Source organism: Eleutherodactylus coqui, chromosome 12 (assembly GCF_035609145.1).
Source record: "Eleutherodactylus coqui strain aEleCoq1 chromosome 12, aEleCoq1.hap1, whole genome shotgun sequence".
Classification (NCBI taxonomy): Eukaryota; Metazoa; Chordata; class Amphibia; order Anura; family Eleutherodactylidae; genus Eleutherodactylus; species Eleutherodactylus coqui.
The window spans coordinates 61,989,494-62,005,322 of record NC_089848.1 but is presented as its reverse complement, the minus strand read 5'-3'; the positions used below and the strand labels follow the sequence as shown (position 1 = coordinate 62,005,322).

The 15,829-nt window shown below is 44.8% G+C and overlaps 1 protein-coding gene across 2 annotated transcripts in view; it reads left to right on the top strand.

The window, feature by feature from the left end:
• The window catches only part of SNX10 (sorting nexin 10), a 51,906-nt gene that overhangs the window by 29,354 nt on the left and 6,723 nt on the right, over positions 1 to 15,829 (top strand). For both annotated transcript variants that reach the window (XM_066584522.1, XM_066584523.1), the window contains exon 5: positions 566 to 664. In XM_066584522.1, the coding sequence (XP_066440619.1) occupies positions 566 to 664 (99 nt within the window). The remainder of the gene's footprint in view (positions 1 to 565; positions 665 to 15,829) is intronic.

Below are 15,829 nucleotides of genomic sequence, written 5' to 3'. Positions count from 1 at the left end.
AAAAAACAAAAAACACAACTTGCAAGTCTGGGTGGGAGGTAGCCATACCTGTTGTGGTGTTTTGTGTTTTTTTTTTTGTTTTTCTTCAGTGACTGGCTTTTTCATACTATTTTTGCCCTACATCACACAATCTTATAAGAAGATGCAACGAATGAAAAAAAAAAAAAAAAAAAAAAAATATATATATATATATATATATATATATATATATATATATATATATATATATATATATATATATATATATATATATATATATATATATATATATATATATATATATATATATATATATATATATATATATATATATATATATATATATATATATATATATATATATATATATATATATAGATAGATAGAGCACACTTGTAGACAGAAGCCCACTTAGATTGGGCGTTGCTGCGCCTCTGAGATGCCTGAAGCCCACACTTCTTGGTACCCTGTAAGACTGTTTTGGCACAGGTCTGCACAATGGCCTTAATCATGTTTCTTTGTATTTCTGCATAAATATTCATTTGGCAAAAATGGTTAACTTGTTTTGGGTTTTTTTTTCCTCCAGTAACCTACCAGAGCTGCCACCTAAAATCCCATTCTTTAACATCAGCAATGCGCAGAATGTGGAGCAACGCATCCGCGGCTTACAAGAATTCATGAATAAGTGAGTAGGGCTTGTCTTGGGAGTAATATTCATGTCCTGTGTAACAGAGCCATCTAGTGGCGGCCGGGGGGATAGTGGAGCTTTCCTTGTAGGCAGCGGCTCTTTGATCTCCCTTCCCCCTGGAGGACAATTGTTCAGTGTTGATTGCCTAGTAGGTGGAGCCGCAGCGGCTCATGCTGGGGTGGGGGCTGTCTGTCCTCTATGTAACCTTTTTTAGGTCTTTGTTTCAGCCCACATAAAAGAAAGCTCAGTAGATAAGCGATTCTTTCTGATTGCAATCCCTTGATCTGCCTGGGCTCTGCAAGCAACATCCTTCAGAATGCAAAGTACAAGGATAATGGCATATCCAAGACTACAGCGATATATACTGTGCCTTTGAAAATCACTAACAATGTAGCCAAATATACATGTTTACGGGGGGAGGTGGTGGGTTTAGGGGCAGCTTAAATGTCTACCATCTCCTAAAAGGGGTACGTCATGTTATGGAGGATGATGGTGGTTGGAGAATGGGACGTTATCCTATATACTACCATAGCAAGTGGTTATGTATCATGCGGTGTGGTCCAGGCAGCGACTGAAGAATAGCGGGTCAGAATATAATACCATTACACATCTAGGGGGTCATTTAGTATTTAGTCCCCACCCTCAAATGGCGCCCTCCTGAATACTTCCCGCGCCACATCTCCTGTACCACCTCACCCCGCCCTGATTGAGCTCCACCATAAGATCAATTCACTATGACTGTAGCACTTGAATGGCCGCTATAAATATGGCGAATATGAACATGGTCAGAAGTAAACATTGAAGTTGTGGCACTCGCTGCAGTCCCTTTTGATCAACTGATTGGTGGGGATCCAAAGCGGCAGCCCCCCTCTGACCAAATATTCATGGTCTAGCCTCGGGATAGGCTTTTTTTATGTAAAAAGCTGGATAACCCCTTTAATGTGAACCCTGCTGGCGCACGATATACGTAATGTATGCAGAGACTCATCCCGTCCCTCCTGTGTGCCTACACAGAAAGCTATGGCGGCTATAAGCTACAGTGTAGCTATCTGGTATAATTTACATCGGTCTTTATAAATGTGTCAGGCTAGCCTTTTTTTTAAAAAGTGGCATAGAACTGGCATAGGCAGCAAAAAACTTCTGCGCAAGCAGATCTTGGGCAAAATTTGGCAAGTTTTTATATGCCATTTTAACTTAAAGGGGTTTTCCCACTTCTAGCTGTGTTGCTGCAGGAGGCAGACTGCCACCCATCCTTTGAGGGCTTACCATCTACAAGGATAGGGGTTAGGAGATGGTAGGGGAAGGAGAAGCCGCTCATATTGTGGTGGCAGCATAGTTACTGTAGCTTGTAGACTTCTCTGAAGAGATGGGTTTTCACTCTGAAAAACTGCTAAAATATAACTTGGCTTACTGACAGATGAGATTACAAGCTGCTCATAGATGTCTATGGAGAGGGGAGGGAGTGGGAGCTAAGTGAGAGAAGCAGAAACACATGCCGCTTGAGCAAATAGTATTTTACTGTATCGCAGCTAGTGAAATCGCATCTACACTGCTCACTACTTCTCTGTAATGTCCTCCGTGATGCTGCTGCATCTCTGTATATGAGACAAAATAATAGAGGAGCAGGATCTCCTCTTCTCTCTGTATGGGAGCCATCATACCAGCAGTCTACACCCACCAGCTCCGGGAGAACTGAGAATTGGAGATGGAACCTGCAGAGGGGAAATCTGATAAAAAGGATGCAAGTTATATAATGGTCAGCAATAGTGGTGCTCCTCATGTACAGAGTCATCTGGAAGGTTGGGTACGTTGTAACTCCATATCTGAAAATTTCCACTTGCCTTGTACTGTTTTGCCACCCACAAAAACTATGGATCTGTACGATCTAATGGAAATCATGAAAAGCTGTGAAAATGTGGTTTGGTAACTAAAGTAAATAGTATTTTTGCTCACCTTGCTGAGTAGACTCTGCTGAGCTCATCATTCCCTGCACCCCTCGCTGGTTCAGTCTCTACAGTTGTGAACGGAGCTGTGGATGAGAATGGGCTAGAACTCTTCAGTAAAAGTAATGCGATGCAGAGCAGTTACATAGCTACTTCAGTGTAGATCCATTCTGAAGCCAAGCTGCATGATGGTGGTCAACGGAGAACTCCATTTAATGTTAAATACGGTATATTCAAGTAGAATTAGAACTTGTGAGGAGTTGTGCTGATGATTTGTTGTAAGGTTAACAGCAGGACGAAGTTCTTCAGTTTGTGGTCTACGTCTTCTGGAGTCGTTTAAGCTCTGTTCACACTTCATTTGGGGTATACATTGCGATTATTCTTTAGAACAGGGGTCCCCACCTCCAGTCCTCAGGGACCACCAACAGGTCAGGTTTTCAGGATCTCCTATAGTAAGAACACCTGTGGCAATGTCTGAGGCACCGACAATAATTACATCACCTGTGTGATACTGAGGAAATGCTGAAGACCTGATCTGTTGGCGGTCCCTGAGGACTGGAGTTGGGGAACACTGCTTTAGATGTATGGTGCTGTATAGCCGTAGAGCGGTGCACATCAGCAGTAAGAGATTTATACACAGTTTAGCGGAGCTTATGGCTGTTACATCTTGTTACACCCAATGCAGAGTGCAGTTAATTCACTAGAGAATCACAGCCAGTGAAGGTCCAACATGTGAGAAAAAAAAACTGCGCTCAGGTGACTTGCACAATGATAAATAGATTGCATAAGCCAAAGGTAGACAATCAGAATTGCATGCTTGGGGAAAAATACCTCCAAAATGCGTCACTGCCTGAATAAATACTATATATTTACCTAGATTACTTTACCTACGGTTACCCAACTTGCTTGCTATTGAGAGATTGACGCATGGATATTGTTTCCTGAAGAGAGAACCTTGAAGTAGTTGTCGGTCCTCTACCCCCCCCCCCCCCCCCCCCAGTCCGAGGAAGACTATTTTAGGCCTGTAGGATACACTTATCGCTGTGAAATTCTCTCCTGAGTGCTGGTTCTTCTATTCCAAATGGGACTGTATACCAAGATCCCATGGCTCCTTGACTGCTGGCGCTCTGCTAGTGGATGTCCTTGGGGTGCAACTTCCAGTATTAGTTTATAGTTTCCGAGGATCCCCAGGGGTGACGGCGACCCACAGCGTAGATCGCCTGAGCACCAGGCAAGTTCCTTCTGTTTCCTCTACATTTAGGAATACATGGAACTTTCTAGAATGGGCATTGCCTGTTCTTCCCCTTTTTTTTTCTTTTTTAAAATTTTGCTGCTCCCTTGTAATGGCAGCAAAAGTTGCTTATTGCACTTGTTCCACAGTCAAGTCCCCTTCCTGTGTGACCTTTGTCCTTCCCTGCTGTGTGGAGTTCACATTGCTGCCAGGAAATGTATGAGAGATTTGGTAATCCCACTGACTGAGGCTCACAAGTTCCTAAATGACTCACCAGTAAGCATTGCACATTGGTGACGGGTATACTGTATGCGGGCACAGTGCTACCACTATGCCAGAAGAACAGTCGGGAGGTCCAAGTCTCATGGCTCTTTGTGAGGTCTACTTGTAGACCGGGATCTATCTACAACTTTACCACTATGTGTATGTGTGTATGTATGTATAATCTATATCTATCTAATTAGCAACTGTCTAATCTGAAGAAACCTGTAACTAGTTGGGACAGTAGGTGCATAGTATTCAGTGGCACTGCCAGTCGGAGGAGTCATTGACTGGTCTCTCCTTCTTAAATGCCACTGTTTGTCATTTTCACAGGAACTGTGGAAGTTGCCAACTGTACCCGCTGTACTCCAGCTCAGGGGAGAGCGCCAACTTCCTGTATACTTCTATACTCCTAGTTCTCCTGTCTCATGATATACATACATGCCTGCTGCACTTATCAGTTCAAGTATCTTGCAGCCCCCATGTTGTCAGTAGTTCTTCCTGGACTGCATGCTCTGTCCTGTGATTAATAAGATGTCCAACTGTCCCTTTTCCATGTAGTTCCAGAATATCAGTCATTTCCAGCAGGCCTATGTAAGGCGGTGTTCACACGAGTGTTGGGGCTTTCTGTGTCTCTGGAGCGGAGAAATGGAAATAAAATTGAAATTGTTCTGAAAACTAACGGAAATTTCGGGGGAAAAATGAAGACTTCCATTTGTTTCAGTTCTTCTGTTTTTTTTTTTTGTTTTTTTTTAACCGAACACCTCGCTCTGCAGACTGCGCTAGGGGTTACTTTTCGTACAGGAGAAATGAGTGCAGTGTGCATCGCTACTTGTTCTATTTAAAAAGTGGATCGTTGAAATCAACAGGTAAAACAAATAAACGTTTTTTCAGTTTTATTGCAGTTTCTGTGCTCCAAAAATGGAAAACGAAAAAGCTGAACACGAGTGTGAACACTTACTGTCATATTCTGTGTGCGGTTGGCCTCTCCTCTATAAGAGTTCTTTTACACGGAACGATCCGTCGAGCAACAGGTCGTCCCTGCGGTACTTGTTCCTGTGCTTCTACGTAGGAGCGAGCACCGCTAATGAATGGTTTCTCCAAAAAGCTTTTTATGCCAGGATTCGGTAAACCTTGTAAAATGTGAATGGGTTATCTGTAGGAAACGCCGCCGCCCCGGACCGACACACTTGTGTATAACTTATACCAGGTTGGACTCGGGGGAGGTGCGCTGAGATGCACATATCGTATGTAGAGGGGTGCGCCACTTCAAATGATTTCTCCCAACAGGGTCACAATGTACCTAGTATATGAAGACTGGGGTTTTTAATGCTGGTCCTAATTTTCCCCCATGATTCGTAGAGGGGGTCCTAGGGTGAGTGAGGGTCCCTAACCCAGAGTGCAGAGCAACAGCACTCACACGGCATGTCGCTGTGTATTACAAGAGCCCATTGATGTACATTGGACTGCTCACGCCTGTGTTTCTCATGCGTGTGGGAAAAAATCTTGCATGTTCTAGTTTGGCGCATATTACATGCATTATAGGCTATGGGAGCCTAAATACATGTGTATTCACCACTGCTTACCCCCCAGTGAGCCCTGATAGTATTTCATGAGCACCCCTTCCCTTTCAAATTGCTGGTTTTTCCCCTTTTTCTAAAGATGGGTGAAGACTTTGTTAGTAGAAATGGTGAACAAGTGTCTCCTTGGTGTTGGTAATAACCGCTTTGTTTTATTTCCTTGTTATCCTGGAAATGAAACCTGAGGTTCGGTTAGGGCTCCTCTTTATTATTGCCCCAATTCTTGCTTGAGACAGCGAATCCGAGTGATTGTCCCATGTACATACAGCGCCAACATGCTGAGTGAGAAATTGCTCGCCTGTTGGCGTTGCCCAGTGTTTGAACTGAACGACAATCGCTCCTCTCCTATGTAGGGGGTATATGAAGGACCCCTTCTGTAAGGTAGCTGTGATACAAGAGGCCCAAATGTGGGATAGCTGGCCATTTTTAGGTTTATTGAATGTTATGTTGTACTTCTGCGCTTTTGATTTTCTGCTGTAGGAGGTAAAACAGGGCATTGATGGGACTGGATGCCGGATTATGAGATGGCACAGAAAAATCCAACAATGTACACGAGTATATTGAGGAAAAGCGCTCTGAGGAAGAGGGGGAGATGGCAAAATGGGGTATCAACACACAACTTGCTGCTTCCTTTTAAGGGTCCCTTTTAGACCAGACGATTGGTTATTTATATAAGCTAGCTACTGATAATGTCGTCGGCTCATTCAATCGAGAAATCATTCATTGGGTCACATTCGCTGTATAAGTGAATGAGAGGGACCGGATGAGCGCTGGTTACACCAAACGATAAGTGAGCGAGCCAACGATGGTTTTTATGCCTGCAGAAAATGAACACCGAAAGAAAAGCAAACAGTTCGCGTTTATTGTATGTGTTCAGACTAAGCAATTATCATTCATTCACTTTCGCTTGTTTGAACCATATTTTGAACGTAAATCGTTCCGTCTAAAAGCCCCCACACAGAACGATACATATTTCATGCATTAACTCTTCACATCACTTCTGTGAAATCCCGACCCTCGACGCTTGTTTCATGCGTTGGATGATCGGTAAGGCCGGCTTCCCACAGCCGTGACGGGCTCCGCCACGGAATACCGCGGTGGAGCCCGTCACGGCCCCCCCCCCCCCCCCCCCCCCCAGAGACCCCCAATACTTCCGGATCTGGCGTCTTCCATCCCGCATGACGCGTCAGCGCACATGCGCAATAGAGCACGTGACGTGCCGGCCGCGTCATGACACTCCCACAGCGTCACATGACGCGCTGAACGCATCATATGACGCGGTGGGCGGGGAAGCAGTTTCACGCTATCTTCCGCTGTGCTATAGCGGAAGATGGCATGACGGATGGCTTCCATTGATTGCAATAGAAGCCGTCCACGCGTACACTCGCGGCAAGTAGAGCATGCTGCGGGTGAGGTCGGGTGATTTCACGGTGCAGAATTCCGCGATGGAATTCCGCACCATTAGCATTAAGCTATTAGGTTCAATAGAACCTAATAGCTGCGGGCAACGCAGCGGAAATCCATTCGTATGAAGGAGCCCTAAGTCTTTCTCAATGTTTCAATGGGGAAGCATATCGCACGGCATGCCATGTGTTGGAGTGTCCCACTGTTTTTTTCTTTTTTTTCTTACAGCATTGAGAGAATGAAGCTCGCGTGAGATTCAAGCTTGTGTGAATGTAGCCTAACCTCATCGCCTCCTTTTGTAATTGGCCTAATCGCACCTACATGATACAATTACACTAGAGCTGTTGAGCTCGGGTAATGGCGCTAATTTCTGGGTTTCACCCGCCCATCCCGGTAAAGCCGTGTTATTGTTGGGGAAAGGACCCTACGATATATAAGCGCATGAGGCAGGGGCGTAGCTAAAGGCTCATGGGCCTGGGGGCAACAGTTTGTTTGGGCCCCACAACTTCTCTTAAAGGGGTTGTCCCGCGGCAGCAAGTGGGTCTATACACTTCTGTATGGCCATATTAATGCACTTTGTAATGTACATTGTGCATTAATTATGAGCCATACAGAAGTTATCAAAAGTTTTATACTTGCCTGCTCCGTTGCTGGCGTCCTCGTCTCCATGGTGCCGACTAATTTTCGGCCTCCGATGGCCAAATTAGCCGCGCTTGCGCAGTCCGGGTCTTCTGCTGTCTTCAATGGGGCCGCTCGTGCAGAATGCCGGCTCCGTGTAGCTCCGCCCCGTCACGTGCCGATTCCAGCCAATCAGGAGGCTGGAATCGGCAATGGACCGCACAGAAGAGCTGCGGTCCACGGAGAGAGCAGACCCCGGCGGCCATCTTCAGCAGGTGAGTATGAAGACGCCGGACCGCCGGGATTCAGGTAAGCGCTGTGCGGTTTGTTTTTTTAACCCCTGCATCGGGGTTGTCTCGCGCCGAACGGGGGGGGGGGGGGGGTTAAAAAAAAAACAAAAAAACCCCGTTTCGGCGCGGGACAACCCCTTTAACCCCTTAATACAGAGGTGTAACTTGAAGCTCCTGGGCCCCTATGCAAAAGCTGTAACGGGGCCCCCAAATATAATGCTTTACTCATAGTACTGGGCTCCCTATATGGAGAAGAGAGGCCTTATGGGCCCCCTAAGGCTCCTGGGCCCGGGTGCAACCGCATCCCCTATAGTTACACCAGTGGCGGGAGGAGATATAACTTTGTCTCTCACAAGGGGGGGAGGTAGGAAAAAAGCGTAGCCTACATTTTTCTGCCCTACAAAGAGCAGATACATATTTTTTCTATTTGTTTTTTGCATGTAAACGTTATGGGTTTGCATAAGTCCCCAGCATACATTTGTCTGAGCCCTCGGCACACACCCGGTCAAAGACCCAGAAGTCCCAGCTTTTGCTGTATGGACTTCCCCTTTTAATGTAAGCCTCCTTGGTTCTGTTAATCTGTACTAAAGGCTCTATTTACCGATTTATCGGGGGGCTGCAAGTGGTCTTATTTTTCCATTCAAAATGACAGACGTTTAGACAGAACGTGATAGAGCGCATTGTTATAGAAGAAAACCACTACACGAGTGTGACCGGCGCCCTAATAATGCTCTATACATCCCCCGGTGCGGACATTCTATATAACCTATAGCTGCACACGCTCCATAGCCGCCAGCTATGTCTGGCCATAAATCTGGGTGTGTTCTGAGAACAGGCAGTACACTGTTTGCCCAGTAGAGGGCAGCAGACACTGACTGTTCGCCTTGCACATTTCATTTTAGCAGCCACCTGACTTTGTCTTCACATTTAGTCTTTTTCTCCAAGATGACATCATATACTGAAGCGCCGTGCGTTCTCCAAGGCTGCCGAACGTTATAGGGAAGGATAAATGCATATATCGGTTATATCCCCCCGAGATCCCTGATTGCACCGTCTTTGTCTCTAGAACTCCTCGTGAACGCAATGGACTGCAGACGGTGACTGAACAGGCCGAGGTTCTTAAAGGGACTCGCAGAAGTTAATAGATGGAAAGCCGATAATAACGGGCATTGATACTGTTAATTGAGAATGGATTTACTTCTGGCCATTGCTTGTTTACTGCTGGAGGCGGCATAGGATTAAAACTGACACAAGGAAACCATTCACTAGATTACATCTGCTACTAGGAACACTAAACTACAATGGCCGTTACGTGTTTTACCCAGAACGGCCAGCGCACTTACACCGCGCCAAAGTGTGTGTGGATGAACTTGGTCATCCCGGAGCTGAGGGAAGATCAGTAGTAGCCACTATGGTGGTTTTCCAATCATCAAAGCTTCCTAGAAGGCAGCAGCGTGACCCGCTATCCCTTCTACAGTAGGGTAACAAATTTCAGAATGACCAAACCTGCTCAGTACGGCCAGATTACAGAAGGTTTACCCTGTGATAATGGGAGTAGTGGTCCTCTGGGAATTGGGGGCTGTGGATTTAGCGTGAAGCTATAGGGCTGTTGCCTGAGGGCCCTTTTACACGAAACTAATTTTATTCAGATTCTCGCTGGGTTGTGGAAATCTGAACCATAATCTTCAGTGTAAATGCTGCCAGCGACTGAACGACAAGTGTGAATTCGTTTGCTTATCTTCGTCGTCCGGTTTCTGCTGGCATAAAAATCAAACGATGATTGGCCTGTGTAAATAGATGGCCGTTCATTTATGGATGACTGCGTGTGTGCTGTGAATGGCGATGGACTGAGGCTAATGGGCTGCTGTCATAGGCAAAGTAGAATGCACTACATAAGTAATGCAGTGTAGTATCCTAGGGAGCGAACTATTGCAACTTCAAGTCTCCTTCAGAGAATCAAAAATAGCGCAAAAAAACTTCAATAAAGTTTGACTTTAAAAAAGGGGTGGGGGGAAATCCAGGTAAAGATTTTTTTTTTTCCCCACAAAACCCCTTTTTTCAATAGATAAAAATTTTTTAAAAGCTGCACATAATGGGTATTGCCGCGTTCGCAATGACCCAGACAACCAAAATATTTGTTTTATCGCATATGGTGAACGCCATAAAAAATTTTTTTTATATTAACGAAAAATGCTATTTCTCTTTTTTTTTTGTCTTCTGTTTGCCTTCCAAATAACATGATAAAAAGCAATGCAAAAGTCACATGTACCTCAAAATAGTACCAATAATACTAATACGACTCTTCCCTCAAAAAAAAACCCTCACAGAGCTCAGTTTAAGAAAAAAAAAAAAAGCAATGCTATCGATCTTAGACTGCAGTGATACCTATTCAATTTTTCTTTAAAAATGTTTTTATGGTGCAAAGATAGTAAAAGAAAACTAATATATATTTACACACACCTATATGTATCCCACAGTGGTGCTGTTTTTTTATATATATTATGAAATTTTTAAAAAATGGTCGTCTTCCCCCCCCCCCCCCCCAAAAAAGAAACCCTAATTGGGCTACGTTAAGTTATGTCTCTTGCAATGTGACAATCACTTGCTCCTTGAAGCAGAAACATAGCCTTGGCACTAAGGGGTTTAACCCCCGCAGCTCCACACCCAGGACAAGAAATGGCAAATTGGCCAAAAAACACATTTTACAGCTCTTGGGTGTGATTCTTGGCTTAGCGTCGATCTCCTCTCTACAGTTATGACAGTGACTCGGGTTACCTCTGCTGTCCCCGGGTGACCGGACTCTTGTAACAAAGTTTCATGCGATCCATCACATATAGTAAAATCCCAACTCCGGCCATATTATATAGTCCTTCAGGAACTGGTGACTAAACTCCGAGGTCTTGTTTCTATGTGAAGTAGTCAGCATTTGCCAGCCGGGCAGTGAATAGATCTTCCTGGCAGTTGTCAGTGGCCGCCTCTTTGGAAAGGGTAATAATTCCTAGTGGCTGCTGTCTGGCAGGATAATTAGTGTAATATTAGAATGCCTTGGACCGTCCTGAAGCTCTTCCTGGGATTTTATGGCCATTATGCATATTACAGATTCATTCTTCTATGTTCAGGGTTCCAAACACCAATCAATACTGGATGTTCACTTAGTGCCGTTCCCATTCTGTTTGGCCTGGGAGGTAGGTTCCCTGAATGTATTGGCCAGACATTGGCTGTAATATATACTGGACGGGAGTGTGGCTTTCAATTACACAAACCTTTTATGCAGCAGCTATATATATATATATATATCTCTCCATAGATGTAGCGCTCCATCCAGTATTGGCGAATGGCTGTGGTATTAAAACGGGTGATTACTGACTTACAAATTGCTGTCTTAAGTGCCTGTAGCAAAGTCTGACTAATGATGGTTGCTTGTCTGTGTTGTAAACTGTTGCAATATCTGCCTCCTCAATAACCCTGTTATTGAATATACCTCGATGGTTACATTTGGGTCGGATGTCCTTGTCCATCACTAGCATTCAAAGCAAAGAAGTGAAGCGTTTGGTTATTAAGTTACAAGTTGGAAAAGTTGCTACACCTAACATGTCTTCTAGTTCATAGTTCAAGAAATCCGAAGCTTGGGTCGCTCTGCCCGTATGGATTAGATAAGGGTGCTTTCATACCTGCACTTGGGGTTGCGCCTTTTTTTTTTTGCACAGTTTAGGGAGTAGGGAAGGGGAATCCCCCGCAGCTGAACAGCTCAGTCTCTGGGAGGAACTGAACAGTGCCAAACGGACTCCATTAACTAATGAGGTCTGTTCAGTTTCTGCTCAGCTGCCCGGCTTTTGGACGGAAGATAAAGCAATGCAGCGCTTTTTTGAGCCGGATCTGTAGCTGAGCCTCCGGCTGGAGTTTGGGTGCGGATGTGTAACCAGCCTTAGTCTGTTGAATATACCAAGCTCTGTATGGGGAGGTCTCCTGGCTCTTCCTCGATGGCAGACGTCAAGGGGTTGAAGGATCAGGTATGCTGGAATTCAGCATGCCTGATGCTTTGGTTCTGTAGAGGTTAAGACGCTGCCAGAGATGTTGGCTTAGTCCCTTGTAACCATGTTGAAGGAGAAGAAGAAAATAAGCTTGGCTGAACACACGTGTCTATGGTGGAGTTGGCCTGACCCCAGATGACTCTTATAATGGCATGTTTCACTCTCCCAACTGAAATAGACATGAATGTGCTGCCTTTGAGGAATTGTCAGGCTGCCCCAAACGTACCGGATCATTGGCCTATCCCAGTAAAATCCCGGGAGATGTGTTCATTCTTGCACGGTGGAACCCTCATAGTTCCTGTCCAGAATAAAATGTGTCTGCAGTGCTTATGACTATTGTACAGTTTTCTGTAGAAGTGCTTCTAGACCTGTTTCTTACAGAGATCATCTCATGGTTCTTTCCCATGAGCGTAGGCGTTTACATGTGACCGCTGGTGCCATAAAAACGCGTGAACGGGCGCACAAATCTAACATTTGTGCGCCCGTTCAGATGGCACGAGCCCTGGTGCATGTACGCTGAGGCCACAATGCCGTGGCTTCCTCTTTCCCTCGCCAGCTCACCACCTCTCCTCTTCCCTCTGGCTGTTTCCAATGGGAGTGGGTGGAACAGGGGCAGAGCGAAGCACCTTCCCCACCCATTTTTTGCAGTGAGCAAGGGAAGGGGCGGAGCTTAGCTCCACCCCTCCCATTGCTAACAGCCGGAGGAGAGAAGAGGGAGGGAGTTTAGCAGTCGCGCTGCTAATCTCCTTCCCACCTCCCTACTCCAGCCACTGCCATTGGCTCCCATAGAAGTCTATGCAGTGGCTGACTTATTCCGGGCACAAAGATAGTTCCAGGACTGTTGTTGCTGCTCGGTTTAAAAGAGCCCGGTGCTATATTGGCCGAGTGCTTTTACGCCGCAGGAATACGCCAGTGTGATCTGATGCATTGGAATCCAATGCATCAGATGGTAGCGTATATATGCCAGCTGTGAAAACGGCGGCTTATTTACGCTCGTGTGAATGAAGCCTTATGTTGGTGGACCCTCCTGTCCAGTAGTTCTATTTGACTTCAGAGATCCTCTACTACGCAAATGACTGTGATCCCAGCCGCTTAACGCCTTGGATGCTATAGCGTCAATAGTGACTGCGGCACCAAAGTAGTTTACCAGATGGAGGCGCGATCCTGGCCCTTACAGCCAACACCTGCTGCTGATGGTGCAGACGGCTCCTGAACTCATTCGGTGTGGGATTAAAAAATAGTTTTGCGTGATCTGACAAATGCTGTTTTTCATGGGCAACAAAGTTGTAAAGCTGCATATTGAAAGGCTTTTACTATTGATTATCTTTTCTCAGGCAGATGGCACCGTCAACCTTGCAGCGGTCTGGTTTGGCATTGCAGGCACGGCTGGCATTTAATTCAATGGAAGCTATACCTGCAATGCCAAACTGGGCCACTGCAATACAGACAACACCATCTGCATGTGATCAGCTGATTGGCGGGGGTCCCTAGTAACGGACCCCTGCCGATTAACTATTGACCTGTCCTGAGAATTGGTCATCATTGGTAAGAGTCTAGACACATCCTTCAACGCCACCATTTTGCTACAATTTTTCAGATGCGATAGTGCTGTCTTAAGATTTACTCGGTGATCCTAGTCAGTCCCAACAGAACACTAACTTGTCCTCAACTAGTATTTTAAGATCCTTAATTAAAAAAAAAAAAAAAGCCTTGGGTGACCGTGAATATGGCTTCCATCGTGTTTACCGCAGAGGTTGTGATCACCTATCTGAGCCCTAAGCGGTCATGCAGTGGTGTGTAAGTGGGGCGTCTGCCCCAGCACAGCTCTTAGAAGACTGGACGGTGACCCTGTTACTTTCGACAACTACCATATTGGTAGCCGCTCAACTCCACCAGAACCTGATGACTAATAAAGAGCTGAGGAGTATTTTTACCGCTCGACGAGAGGCTTTGCGTTTACAGGTGATATTTCAGTATTTCCGGTATCATTTATTTGTCTTCTTACGGTCCGCTTCCATCATGAATTGCATTTCCTACTTTCAGCTTGCCACATGCAGTTGTCGCTGTATATCAGCCTCATATGTGCATCTTGGGTATTGCAGTTGAAACTCTTTGGTGCCTGGTAAATGATCTCCCTCTCATTCTTCTTCTGCGTTCCTGCCGCCGACTCTCCAGGCTCCAAATTCTTGCTGTCCTGCCTCTGATTCATTGGTGCGTACGGCTGTTCTAATGATTTAGACCCGGCTTTGCCCATACTTGTTCTTAAAGAGACTGTTTGTTATTATGTGGCACACTATTTATTTGAAGTAGATATATAGATTACAGTGTAGTTAAGATGACAGAAGTATTATTCACCAGGAACCACTACAGCTCTGATAATTTGCTCCTGTATAAATTTACATGATAAATACGACCCTTGATGTCTTAAGAGAACCATTACATGGCAAGAATCATTTATAGTCATTTGTGCATGGAGTATATTGACCAGCTCTGCAGCAGTACCATGTAGCGGCAGGTGATGCTGAAGAATGAGCTCCAAGATGCATGGAACTTGTTAACCAGGTCAACTTCTACATATATTACAAGTGAACTTTTTCCCTCGGCTCTCCTCCACTTGAGAACTTCTCTCTGCTCCCAATTCTTCATATATGCCTGCATCTTTGAAGGCTGTTCTGATGGCCGAGCCCCGTCTGTGATGAAATGCTAATGGCACTGTACAACTTTGACGACTTTTCGAGTCAGAACTTTTTACATAATTTTCTGATGGGCTTTCTATAACTTTTTAGGAGTTTTTTTTTTTATATGTAGGTAGGTAGAATATATATAATATAATATATATATAATTACATACCCCCCTAAGTTATAGAAATATATATTTAAAAGTACACGCATACAGTAATGTGCAACAGCTTTGGATTGGAAAGGGTTAACACATTAACACCCAATTTGTATCCTGGTTTTCCTAGGGGGCTTACTCCTTTTTTTTCTGCTGTTATACAACGGCGCTAGATGCTAGCTAAAGCCAGTACTGTATGAGGTAACACGTTGGATAGGCTCCGACAGCAGAGAGGCTGGCAATATACAGTAAGAGAACCCCGACGGACGTCTTCCAACATCAGAGCTGTACAGCCTTAAATCATAATGTCTTCAGAGGTCAGACAGTGGATTGGAAAAGGGTTAATAGATTTTTTTTATTTTTCTTTGAAAGCATTTTTCCTTTACAACATCATTTGTTCTGTTAATTGATCAAAAAGAACACAAGTAATGTAAATCAATATTTAGTGTGACCACTTTTTTTTTGCCTTAAACTGCATCAATTCTTCTAGGTACACTTGCACACCGTTTTTGAAAGCACACGGCAGGGAGATTGTTCTAGACATCTTGGAGAACGAAGCACAGGTCTTCTGTGGATGTAGACTTGCTCACATCCTTCTGTCTCATGTAATCCCAGACAGACTTAATAAAGTTGAGTTGGGGGGTGGGGGGGGGGGGGGGGGGGGTTATATCACTCCCAGGACTCCTTGTTCTTCTTTATGTTGAATATAGTTCTTAATGACACTGTCTTCCACAACCTCACCCAATTGAAAGCCTCACAGCTGTTCCTGTTTCAGTTAACGAAGATGTTTCAACCTATATATGAAAATGATGATTGTCACCGGTCTGGTATAATTGGTAAATCCTACCCCTGACTATAATTCTACAAAATCTCTGACTTTGTGCAAATGTGTCTAGAAGAATTGGTGTGACCACTCTTTGCCTGCAAAACGGCATCAAATATTGACTTGATATTTATGATAAAGCTTC